At 42.5% G+C, this 13795-nt stretch overlaps 1 protein-coding gene across 1 annotated transcript in view; it reads right to left on the minus strand.

Moving 5' to 3' along the window:
* Positions 1-9979, minus strand: part of ALDH1L2 (aldehyde dehydrogenase 1 family member L2) — a 56760-nt gene extending 46781 nt beyond the window's left edge. Inside the window, exon 1 of the mRNA XM_075209315.1 lies at positions 9806-9979. Within this exon, the coding sequence (XP_075065416.1) occupies positions 9806-9853 (48 nt within the window). The 5' untranslated portion in view covers positions 9854-9979. The remainder of the gene's footprint in view (positions 1-9805) is intronic.
* Between the last annotated feature and the right edge of the window lie 3816 nt (positions 9980-13795).

Genomic DNA, 13795 nt, shown 5'->3' on the forward strand with positions numbered 1-13795 from the left:
ATAATAATGTTATTAAGTCCACAGCTAATATGGCTGATCCAAAAGAAAAAAAGTGTAAAAATATGACAATAATTTTATTTCAGAAAAAGACACATATACAGTGAGAGAAATTGCAATGCAGAAAAAAAGGCAGGGCTGACCCTGAGTGCCAGAAGCAACATATTTATTGTCAGATCCTACTATCATTTGCTATACACATCGGTAGATCTTGTATAGGAAGACATGCTGCATACAAAGAGTTCAGAAAAATGAAACTTCCAGGGACGTGGAAAAGAAGAACACAAATGCAAGGACCGCTTGGTAAGCGTCAGCACTTCAGCTAAAAAAAATTTGGGGCTATGTGAAGAAGGAGGCTGTTCCTTTATGAGTGTAATACAAATGGAACAAATACATTAGTCAACAGTATCAGAGACATGTCTTGTTCTATTTTTACTTGTATAAATAGGTGAGGTGCAGCTATTACTTGGCCTACAACTGGGGATAGGGGGCACCTACCATGTCAAAGCCCTATGTGTATACTGTATGTGTTTTTTCACCTTTGGCCAATGACTGACACACACCTCTGCCGATGTAGCGAAGGCCACAGTGCATAATGCACATGGCGGCCCTTCCAACATGTTGCTGTTTCACAAATATCTAGTTACACACCCTGCCACTAATATGCTCAGCACTGTACAAAGACCCAGGGCAGTGCCTTACAGTGTTTGGCTTTAGTGGATGAATCAATCAACCTTATCACTTTTTTAGTTAAAATAATGCAGGCCTTAATCAGCTGTAAGTAGAAATAGACGGATTACAAGGTTACAAGCTTTCACAATGGAAAGGAAAACAGAGTGATAACAGAAATACATTTTACTAACAATATTATACAAATGTATGAAGTGTAGCTTACATCTGGTTTTAAAACCGACTGCCACTAGTGGCCTATATATGTATGTATGATGATAATTCCATGCTGGGTCTTCTGTATACTTATTACCCTCAAGTGCATACCTGATATTGAGGCCCAGTTATCTGCTGCTAAAGTAAGTAAGAAATAATTGTTTGTGGTCACCTAAGTATTGTTTAGCTGTGTTGCTGTTTGACTATACATAGTAGTTGCTTTGCTTTGGGTTTTTAGTAAATTCAGCTAATCCTAAATGACTTTTATTTATTGTTTGTGCTAAAAAAAGAAACAGCAAACTCATGCATTGACATGTGTGTATATGCCTGCCAAAATTCCTGACTTGTGGACCTGAAGTGTGAGTGTGGCCCCCATAATAGGTGTTTCTGGTTGGGCAGACAAGAGGCAGAATTTGGGTGGATTTGGGGTGGAGCCTATTTTGTAGCAAATTTTGCATTTTTAAATGTTGAGATGTATGTGTGTAGATACATTTATTTTGTCTTTGTTTGAAAACAATGAAAGAGACAGTGTGATTGTGTCTGAAATCTACAGAGCCAGATGGTAGAAGGAAAGTGTAATGGGGGTGAAGGCTGGGTATTACTTTCATGGTGAGGATGGGTGCTAATCATTTAATACTGGGTAAGAAATATTTATTTTTTGGTGGGGGTGGGATTTAATTAAAGGTGGTGTAATTGCTTCATATAATTAATGCTATGGGAGTGGGGATTATTAATTGAATGTGGGTCTGAGTTTAGGGAGAAGGAGGGCTATTTATTAATAGTAAATACCAATTATTTACTATTCTGGCAATTTGGGGGAAATACTTTTAATTATTAACTTGGAATACTAATTATTTAATATTAGAGAACATTGGGGGGGGGGATCTAGCTCTTAATTCTGAATGCTATTAATTTAATTTAATGTTGGGGGAAATAGGACTATTTATTAAATGTGAATATTATTAATGTAATGTTGAGGCTTGTTTCAGGGTTTCAGGCAGGGAGCCTAAGTAATAAACTTCGGTTCAATTGATTTCACGTTAGAGCTGGTTGGGGGGAGGTCTAAATGGTTCGCGTACTGCTAGACTTTCCATATTTTATGTAACGATCCCTTTTTCCCAAACAGGTACGCAACATTCTAGGATCCAGACAAGCAGCATCTGAGCTTAAGACACCAGCAACCGCAGATACTGTAATCTGAAAGAACAGATAGGAGAGAGAGCAGCACAGTCTGCTAAATGTCCTGATTCTGGTGGGGAAAGCCAGATTTTGTGTGACTGTCCTGGCTGCAATGATAATTGGGATGTATGTCCAGCTTCACACAGCTTCACACTGTACTGCTCACTAAGGGCAAGCTGCATGTACTACAGTTAGATGCAACAGTATTACAATAGTAAGCACGGTAGCTTAGTGGCTAGCACTTCTGCCCCACAGCACTAGAGTCATGAGTTTGATTCCAGACCATGGCCTTATCTGTGTGGAATTTGTATGTTCTCCCTGTGTTTGCGTGGGTTTCTTCCGGGTGCTCCGGTTTCCTCCCACACTCCAAAAACATACTAGTAGGTTAATTGGCTGCTATCAAAGTTGACCCTAGTCTGTCTGTCTCTCTCTCTCTCTCTCTGTGTATATTAATTAGTGAATTTAGACTGTAAGCTCCAATGGGGCAGGGACTGATGTGAATGAGTTCTCTGTAAAGTGCTGCGGAATCAGTGGTGCTATATAAATAGATGATGATGATAGTGGATGCAGGATAATGAGTGCATGAATTAAATTTTTTGGTAGTGTCTTGTGTCAGATATGGGCATATTCTGCAAATGTTTCTTAGATGTATGTAACAAGATTTACTTACATACTGAATATAAAAATACGGTAGTTATTATAAAACATCCAAAGTAATGAAATAAAAATCATATGTAGAAAATCCTTTCTAACAAACACCACAAAATATCTGCACCAAGAGGAATTCTCAGCAATGTATACCACTGACACCATCGGAGCATAGCAGTGAGTGGTGGGCATGTCACCGACGATCGTTTCGGGACATCCAGCCACTTTGGAAAGTACAAATGATATGCAGTGTGTGTTTGAAAAGAATTCCTACAGATGATTTATATTTCATTGATGTGGATGTTACATATAAATATAATTTATTTTAGCTCATGTCCACAAGTTTAACACTAATGTATAGAGGAAATCAATCTGCACTTTGGGCTTCCTACTGTTTAATTTCAACAGCTAAAGGCATTCCCATAGATTGTAAGCTTGCGAGCAGGGCCTTCTCACCTCTTTGTCTGTTTTACCCAGTTTGTTTATTAGTTTACTATGTTTGTCCCCAATTGTAAAGCGCTACGGAATATGTTGGCGCTATATAAATAATTGATGATGATGAAGATGATGAAGATATATATATATATATATATATATATATATACCCTGTTTCCCCGATAATTAGACCTACCCCGATAATAAGACCTACCCCTACTTTCTCCATATGCTCTAAATTAAGCCCTATCCCGAAAGTAAGACCTACCTAATTCCATATTTTGTCCGGTCCCTGCGCGTCAATTCTATGCCCCCAGCTCCGCCCCCCCCCCTATGTTCACTGAAGAAATCTGAAACGCGCTGGGTACACCCACATCCGCTGACGTCATAGGACTTCCGGTTCCTGCGTTCCATCTTGGAACGCACTCTGATCTCTCCGCTTGATCATCCCAAATCGACACATCTTATGAGCTCCATCTGTAGTCAACCGCCTGGTATACATCGGGACCGCGGTCTCCAGAATCCAACGCTTCGGTCAGGTACCCTGTATCCGTCCATCTGTGGCCTGGACTTTCGTGAGGAACCGATTTATGTTTTTCTTAGTCTTTCATTAGAGACTTTTTTCCATCCTTGGATATTTCTCTGCGATATCTGGACTATAGTTTATCATCTCCACTAGCAGGACTCGCTTATTAAGCCCTTGTGGATTTAACCTGAACTTTTTTATCTGTTATGATTTGGCATTGTTTTATGCAATCTTGTGATTGATGTATTTTTAATATTTAATATTTTTAATATTTTGTATGACCCTCTGTCTAAATTAAAATCTGGTCCTTCACCAATTTACATCGATCCCCCTTTATATCACATCCTCGTTGGGATTGGCTCTTAATGTTCACCGAGTTATATATTTACAGATTCACTATACATCTATCTGAATACCCTTTGTAACATTCTCCACCCCATACTGTCTCATACAATACCCATTTATATTCCTGATCTATTAGGAACTGCTTTACATCTAATTATATCTATGATCTAGCACTAACTAGTGTCTTTTGGGCAATTGAGCGCAATACATTGTGTATAATAAAAATAAGCCCTACCCCAAAAATAAGCCCTATGCAGTTTTTTTGGGCAAAAAAAATAATAAGACAGTGTCTTATTATCGGAGAAACACGGTATGTATATATATATATATACATATATATATATATATATATATATATATATATATATATATATATATATATATATATGCCTTTAGTGGGTTGAAATTAAAGAATAGGAGTTTGAATATGGAAGCCCAAAGTGCAGATTGATTTTCTCTATACATTACTGTTATAATTGTGGACTTTGAGCCCGATATTTAATACTAGCTGACACAGTTAAAATAAATTATACATACTGTATATATTATTAATAATTTAATTAAATAGGGCAATCTGTAACCAGATTTTCTTTATTCTGTTATAGTTTTTGATCACAAAACATCTGTCTGATTATCTATGCTGCCAATAACATTCTTTTGAAGATACACATCCACTATGATTATATTATCTCAAATGAATTATTTATTTAACAAAGTTAGTGTCAGGTTAAACAATTCAAACACATGCAAACTTTTTAGTCTGTTTTGTTCAATTCTGAAGCACTGATGATATCACACATCGTATTCTGCATGGCTTGATGCATGCACCAGATAAAGAACATATCTATAGTAACAGTCTGGGAAACACCTCCCATAAGGAAAGGAATAAGAAATTAAAAGGTCACTGTTAATAGTCAAGACAGCAGCAACCATCTGGGCAGGGCCTGATCAACCACTAGGCTGACCAGGCTGCAGCCTGGGGCGCTGGGTCCCGGGGGGCGCTGCACTGTGGGTATTTTTTTTTTTTTTTAAATTTTTTTTTTTTTTTCATTCATTTTTTTTTTCGGGGTGGGGGAGGGGGGGTCGCCGCTGGGGATCGCCGCGCGGGGGGGGGGGGGGGGGTCGCCACGGGGGGTGGAGGGCTCGACGATCAAAAGCATTGGTGGTCAGTGGTTAGCAACACACAGCCAATCGCCAGGCTGCCTGTTGCTGTGCAGCAGACAGGAAGCAGGACGTCTTCACTTCCTATCTGCTGATCTGAGGAGAGGAGCGACACTGGCACAACTACAGGTAATTGAAGGGGGGAACTGCCCTGCATATCTATAGGGAGGGGGGGGAACGCCTGCATATCTATAGGGAGGGGGGGGGACTGCCCTGCATATCTATAGGGAGGGGGGGAACTGCCCTGCATATCTATAGGGATGGGGGGGGAACTGCCCTGCATATCTATAGGGAGGGGGGGAACTGCCCTGCATATCTATAGGGAGGGGGGGGGAACTGCCCTGCATATCTATAGGGAGGGGGGGGGAACTGCCCTGCATATCTATAGGGAGGGGGGGGGAACTGCCCTGCATATCTATAGGGAGGGGGGGGAACTGCCCTGCATATCTATAGGGAGGGGGGGGAACTGCCCTGAATATCTATAGGGAGGGGGGGAACTGCCCTGAATATCTATAGGGAGGGGGGGGAACTGCCCTGTATATCTATAGGGAGGGGGGGGAACTGCCCTGTATATCTATAGGGAGGGGGGGGAACTGCCCTGAATATCTATAGGGAGGGGGGGGGAACTGCCCTGCATATCTATAGGGAGGGGGGGGAACTGCCCTGCATATCTATAGGGAGGGGGGGGGGAACTGCCCTGCATATCTATAGGGAGGGGGAGAACTGCCCTGCATATCTATAGGGAGGGGGGGGGGGAACTGCCCTGCATATCTATAGGGAGGGGGGGGGAACTGCCCTGCATATCTATAGGGAGGGGTGGGAACTGCCCTGCATATCTATAGGGAGGGGGGGGGAACTGCCCTGCATATCTATAGGGAGGGGTGGGAACTGCCCTGCATATCTATAGGGAGGGGGGGGAACTGCCCTGCATATCTATAGGGAGGGGGGGGGAACTGCCCTGCATATCTATGGGGAGGGGGGGGGGGGAAATGCCCTGCATATCTATAGGGAGGGGGGGAAACTGCCCTGCATATCTATAGGGAGGGGGGGGGAACTGCCCTGCATATCTATAGGGAGGGGGAGGGAACTGCCCTGCATATCTATAGGGAGGGGGAGAACTGCCCTGCATATCTATAGGGAGGGGGAACTGCCCTGCATATCTATAGGAAGGGGGGGAACTACCCTGCATATCTATAGGGAGGGGGGGGAACTACCCTGCATATCTATAGGGAGGGGGGGGGGACTACCCTGCATATCTATAGGGAGGGAGAGGGGGGACTGTCATGCATATGTATAGGGAGGGAGAGGGGGACTTTCATACAAATCTATAGGGTGGGAGGGGGGGGGCTGCCATGAAAATCTATAGGGAGGTAGAGAGGTTGATATGTATGAAGGAGGGCAGAGGAGGGGGGCTGATATATGTGACTGGGGGAGTTTTGATGTGACGGGGGGGGGGATAGCTAGCTAGCAGAGTGGAGGTAAGGAAAATAGCTGCAAGGGGGATGGATGCAGGGTGGGAGGTAAAGAAAATGGCTGCAGCAGGGGTTAAGGAAAATGGCTGTGCGGGGGGGGGGTTGTGGTTAAGGAAAATGGCTGCAGGGGCTTTTTAAAAAATAGAGCAGCTTTGGGGGGCAGAATCTCATGATTGTGTGGTGGTCACATGGGTGGTCTCAGCAATCACTAGAATACTAAATATTAGTGAGATGGGGCTGGTAGAGGTTTGTATTTGATTGACAACAAATATTCAGATATTGCTTATATATGCCTGTCCAATGGGGTACTTTTAGCTGGCCATAACGGAGTGTTTTGTTTTAACTAAAGGGCCTAATCATTCAGGGTTTGCATTATAATACATTTTTGCATTTTTAAAAAAGGACGCCAACTTTCCAGAAGCCAGCGAGAGGATAACAAAGTTGCAAGAGAGAAGAGCAAGAACAGGTAAGAGACAATGGCACAATCTGTCTAAATTTGAATGCTGGAGAATACACCTGAACATTCATATTCAGGAGTGTTCCTATACACCTATATATTCGGAGGAGGGGGGGGGCGCTGCGGCCGTATTAGCCTAGGGCGGCTAGAACCCTTAATCAGGCCCTGCATCTGGGAGTGGCTATCATAGTGAATACACCTGAGCCAACGTGTGCACACAAAGAATGAAGGACACCACATTGCTTCTAAGTCATGTTGATACTTGCAAGGTAGCTGGATGCTGATTGCTAATGATGGGAACAATGTTGGATAATTAAAATCAATTAAGTTACTTTTAAATTATTATAAAATGTGGAAAAAAAATTAGGGAGATATTTTGTGCTGGATTTAATAAAAATGTATTCCTTCAAATACTGTGCATAGTTTAATCAATTCTCCACTGTATGTATTCTGCTGTATGTTTATTCAATGCCACTGTATGCATACATGTATATTTTGCGCTCAAGGCTCTAAGCTCTCACAAGCAGGGTCCTCTCTACCCTTTGTCTCATGTCTACACCTCCTTTGTCAACCTTGTATGTACTTCATTCATCTGTTTATCTTCCCTATTTGCATTTTGCATTAATTGTAATTCTGAGTGTCTGTGGCTGCAGAGTTTTGTGGTGTCCTACCAAAAAATAATAATGATGCATGGTGGCCTAGTGGTTAGCACTTCTGCCTTACAACACTGGGATCATGAGTTCAATTCCGGACCATGGCCTTATCTGTGTGGAGTTTGTATGTTCTCCCCGTGTTTGCGTGGGTTTCCTCCGGGTGCCCCGATTTCCTCCCACACTCTAAAAACATACTAGTAGGTTAATTGACTGCTAACAAATTGACCCTAGCCTTCTGTCTGTGTGTGTGTGTGTACGTTAGGGAATTTAGACTGTAAGCCCCAATGAGGCAGGGACTGATGTGAATGAGTTCTCTGTACAGCGCTGCGGAATCAGTGGCGCTATATAAATAAATGATGATGATGATAACTGTAGGTATATGTGTATATACTTGTGTGGATCTAATTAAGGTATTCCTTCACAATGTCTGTATAACACAGTGGTGTGCATAGATTGCTTTATAATCATCATCATCACCATTTATTTATATAGCGCCACTAATTCCACAGCACTCTACTCACTCACATCAGACCCTGCCCCATAAGGCTTTCAGTCTAGACAAACAGACACAGATAGACAGACAGACTTTAGGGTCAATTTGTTAGCAGTCAATTAACCTACCAGTATATTTTTGGAGTGTGGGAGGAAACCGGAGCACCCGGAGGAAACCCACACAAACAGGGGGAGAACATACAAACTCCTCACATATAAGGCCATGGTCGGTAATTGAACTCATGACCCCTGTGCTGTAAGGCAGAAGTGCTAACCACTACTCCACCGTGCTGTACGTTAGAACACCGCTTCCCATCCCATTCCCGCCTCTCCAGGTGCAGGTGGGTGTAAATGCCAGAATTGCGCAAGTCTGCATAGGCGCGCATGCATGACCCAATTGTGCGAAGCAATATCACACTAGATACACTACACAGACTGGCGTACGTTCCACTCTGCATCGACCTACATCAGAAAACCAGCATGATTTCCCCTCTTTGGTTCTCTTCCTAGTGGTTATGTTGTCACAAATGAAGTACAGTGCCGACACATTGTATACATAGCAGGTTTATCTGTGTTTGGATGTTGATGTTTTGCACCATATTGACTAGCCAGCTGTAGGTTAACCTAATGTTTGGGCTGCATGAACACTTCCTGCTGTTGCTTTGATCTTATCATCATCATCACCATTTATTTATATAGCGCCACTAATTTCGCAGCGCTGTACAGAGAAATCACTCACATCAGTCCCTGCCCCATTGGGCTTACAGTCTAAATTCAGATCTTATATTGTGATATTGTGATCTGATGCTCCAGCAAAAAAAATAAAAATGAGTCCCACTAGTTATAAGGCTCACAATGTTCGCAGTTGAGAGAAGAATGAAAAGGAATGCGAGATATTACAGTGAGTACAATAGTGACATAATAAATACCTATATATCCGCTCTGTGTATGTAAGTATGGATATACACACAGAGCAGAGATATATAGTTAGCTCTGAGGCCCAGGGTCAAGCAATGTTTCTTCTAATCCAATTTCACTACTTAAATGCAAATGGCAACAGTAACAACCTAACCTTGAATACTGTAGCAATCTAGTCAATTGTTTTGCCAGCTGTTCACACTGTAGCCTTTTCCACAAGACCCATTTACTTCTAGAAGCCAGTCGGTGGACCAAATGGCACAATGCATTAAAATACACATTTGTTTATGCATAGCCTGCCCCAATGTCAGTGCTATCCAGTGAAACCTATGTTTCCCTACTGTAAACAACATTATACAACATCTATCACCCAGCAGTCAACCCCAACACAGGGTGAGCACGAAGTCTAATTACTATGCTACCAGTATTTCAGTGCTAAAGATGATGAAAAATGGTTGAGTGATTTTATATTTTTGCAAAAAATCATTGCAAGCCATTCTCGCAGTATTCCGTTGTAGGCAGAAGCTTACATTGATTCACCCACATGGCAAGAACGTCTAGGGCAGAAGGGATTATTATTAACCTAACGACAGAGTGCCAACCAATGATCATGCCAGTTCAGTGCCAGGTTACTCACTGTTGCGGTGGAGAACTTCCTGAAGAACTGATTGGCAGCCCACAGCATTTTTGCAAGTGGTCTGCAGAGCGTCACACAATAACACCCCGATATCAAAGAGACGCAGCTATGATCAGCCACAGTTCTCAGCCCCTGGCTGCCTGCAGATCCAATTAGACCACACCCCCTGCATATTTCCACGCCCACTTTACTGTCTATTCATACAGTTGGCGTGGAACACATCCTCACTAGCCTTCCAGTGCCCGTAAGGAGTATGTAAAACCACGCCCCTTCATCTCGCCTTGTAATGTCAACACGCAAACCACGCCCACAGTAAACACGCCCCTATGAAAGAGCTGGCTGCGCCGTACACTGACTGATGCAACCGCCGGGGAGGCGGGTGTACATATTATTACAACCAGAATACAAATTCAAATCACATTCGAAGATATTTGTCCAGTACGGTGCAATGTTGGTATGTGTTGGAAATCTGCACATTTGTTAACAGAAAGTCAGAATTAGACTTAAAGGTAATTTATTCTGGAACATGAGAGATTAAATAAATTACATTTGTTGGATTTTACAAACACTGCATCTGGTGGGTTATGCTTTTACCTGTATACCTAGAAATACATTGGCTTGCAGCCCAAGAATGGACCAGACCCCAGATCCAAAACTGAACGAAGCAAGTGATCTTATTTATTACAAACTTTGTTTTTTGAAGCTTGCAACATAGTAAATGGATTTGTTGAGATTAGAAATTTATTATATTCTGTACTTACTGGTTCTAGTCGCAGTCTGTGTGTGTTAAACTCATACTTGCCAATCCGGGAGACTCCCGGATTCCAGGTGGGTCTCCCGGACTCTCAGGAGTGTATGGCAGTCTCCCGCATCTGCCCACTTCCTAGTGAAGTGGGCAGAATTAGGTCCAAAATGCAAGTGCGGCATTTGACCCCGACCCCCGCTGTAAAATGATGCGTCATTATGTCAAAATGACACGACTTCGGGTCCCCGCTCCCCCCGCATGCCCACCTTCCCCCGGCAGCTCCTGGATGCCAACTAGAAGAAGTTGGCAAGTATGGTTAACCTGGGTACAAACTGATACAATCATCGTACGCATCATATGATAAACAACCTTGTGTACGCTCCCATGATCATGCTTCATCTTACCAAAACACATCACATCTGTTGATTTGGTTTTATAAACATCCTAAAGATCATGATCAAATATAGAACCATGTTGGGCAAATGTGGAAGTGTGCATGCACTCACTGCCAGCAGCATAGGCCAGGGGCTGGCTGGCATACTATTAGCCTGGGGCGCAAGCATATAGCACTGGCCCATAAGTAGCCTTCCATTCTTAAAGGGTGGTTTTTGATAAAATATATATTTATCAATATAAAAAAATGGGGCTATTTTGGTGTTGCTTAACCCAGTGTTACTTTGTTATTATATATGATAAATCTTAAATAATGAAAATAATGCAACAAAAAATGAACTTCACTTTAAATTGCATTTTATTTTATATGTTCCTTCCCCCTTTAACACCTTTTTTAATATTATAACTGGATGATTATAATGGGGTATATATTTATATCGCATTATAGCAATAGATTATATAATATTGTTTTATTACACTACTGAACACAGGGGCTGATTTATCAAAGTGCAAAAAGCCCTTTTGATTTAAAAAACTGATGTTTTTGCCAGCAATAGGTCTTGAGCAGAGCTTTGGGTGTCAGTCTGACACCCTGGCCCAGAGCTGGATTAAGGCTCTGGGGGTTCCGGGGCACTGAAGACAGGGGTGCCCTATGAGGTAATATGGTTTTCATTTTAGACACATTTTACACAAATACACAGGCAATACTGTGTGCACTACTGTTAAGTGCACAAAGCTCTGCCTTCACGAGCAGTACAGTGTGAAGCGGGACATACTTCCGAACTGTCCTTGCAGTCAGACCAAATCCTGACTAAGCGGGACAGTCACCCAAATTCGGGACTGTCCCACCATATTTAGAACAGTTGACAGACCGTCCCGCTGTCTCCTACCTGTTCTTGTCACTTTCACTACCTGTGGCTGCTGGTGTCTTTAGATCAGTTGTTGCTTGTCTGGATCCTGGAATGTTGGATGCCGTATCTAGAAAAAAATGGGTAAATGAAATTTAGAAAACTTCAACCAACCCCCGGCGTTAAATCATTAGCGCACACGGGGGGCGTGGCTTAGCAGCCAACATGGCCGGACGTGGATTCCACTTGCTCCTGTGAACGGGAATAGAGACAGAGGTTTAAACAACTTTCACCTCGGTAACAACACCTGAGCAGTGCACATCTGGACGGCGGATCCCCCAGTGGCTGGATCAAAATATAGCTGGAGGTTTTAAACCGAGCTGTGGCAGCACTAGAGGTCCCCGAAAGTTTTGGCGTGAAAAGTGGCTGCAGTGACGGATCAGTTACGTCCCAGATACAGCCTGATTATAAAGCCCAGTGCCCGGCGGAGAAGTGCGGGCGACAGACTAATACTTATTTGAGAATATCCAGGCTGGGATAAAAAAGATCAGTGCCAGCACTCAGAGAGCCGCTAGTCTGTGACAGACCTGTGATAACTACTCATCTAACCCTAGTGGCGAAGAAGATATCGGAGAGTCTGCTACCCCCTCAATGTAAACCTGCAACTACAATATACATCAAACGCAAATAGAGATCTGATCTGGAGGCTCACTTAAAACCTACACTGCACGAGAGACTTACAGAACCCTGATTACTGTACAACAGTTGTCGGGTCGTGGGTCCCTGCACCCGTAAGGAAATCATTACAGAAAGCAGTAATTACACCTTTCATCTGTAAATAATTCACAGGGACTCTATTGTGTAGGCTCGTCCACAAGACTACATTGAGACACAAACATCTAAACGTCTCATCTGTATATTGGGGTGAAGATATCCTCTTTACATCTGTCTTGCTGCTCTAGCTAATGGGCTGTGCTGCATACAAAAGCCGAAGGCTAATCAAGACTCTAGCAAATAACACCATCTACTGGTGATTTTGTAAATTACTGTTGTATCTGTTGCTTCTAAATATATCTGCAGTTTGATAGAGGATAAAATTCATTGGGTGAAAAACTTTTTCAATTATGTAGGAGACCAAGGGGGATGGTCTCTGTTCACTTACCACAACAATATTCAACAGTGCTGCATTGTATTCATTAAATGGTTCTAAAGATGGAAAAATATGTGAATACTTCCTCTTCCACGGATAAGCCGCAGCGACCTAAACCTGAAAAGAAAAAAGGTGAAAACAACACTACTATGTCAGGGCGGGGGAAAAATGTAACCAATAATGAGACTAACTCTGACATTGGTATGTCGATAACCAATTCGTAGCAATCTGAGGTAACGGTCTCGGGTTCAGAAGGGTCATCACTATCATATTCGGAAGTAGTGAGAGCTATACGTGATACCATGGAACCCTTGTTGTGATTGCAAAGCGAATAAATTTGCGGATGCTATCAAAGAATTATCAGATCAGCTAACGACCACAAATAAACAAGTGGTAGGTAATGAGCAACGCATAGAACACATGCAAGACATCTTCACTTTGCAACAGGTTATTACCACGTTATGCAAGACACAGAGGCAAATGCTTAATAAGATCGATGATCTGGAAAACAGATCACACTGCAATAACCTTCGTCTAGTCGGCCTCCCGGAATCCTTTAGAGGCCAAGCCTTGACTCGATTTCTCATGTCTGATTCATGGAGAGTTGAATATTTTGATTGTTTGGTACTAGTTTAAATAGTGTGATAGATAAATAAGAGTAACCTTGTTGAGTCTTACTGAAACTGGAGACAGCAAAGATACTGGTGGTTAGAAACTATAATCTTTAATAGTTAAAACACAAGTTATAACCAGGTTATTTCAGATTTAGCATTGAGCTCCTCCCTCTATTTAACATCTGTTAACCAACCTGAAGTTTAGATAAACAGTCTAAAGCGAGTTATCCTGGATAGGAT

The sequence above is a fragment of the Mixophyes fleayi genome, chromosome 4 (genome assembly GCF_038048845.1).
Source record: "Mixophyes fleayi isolate aMixFle1 chromosome 4, aMixFle1.hap1, whole genome shotgun sequence".
NCBI classification, from domain to species: domain Eukaryota; kingdom Metazoa; phylum Chordata; class Amphibia; order Anura; family Limnodynastidae; genus Mixophyes; species Mixophyes fleayi.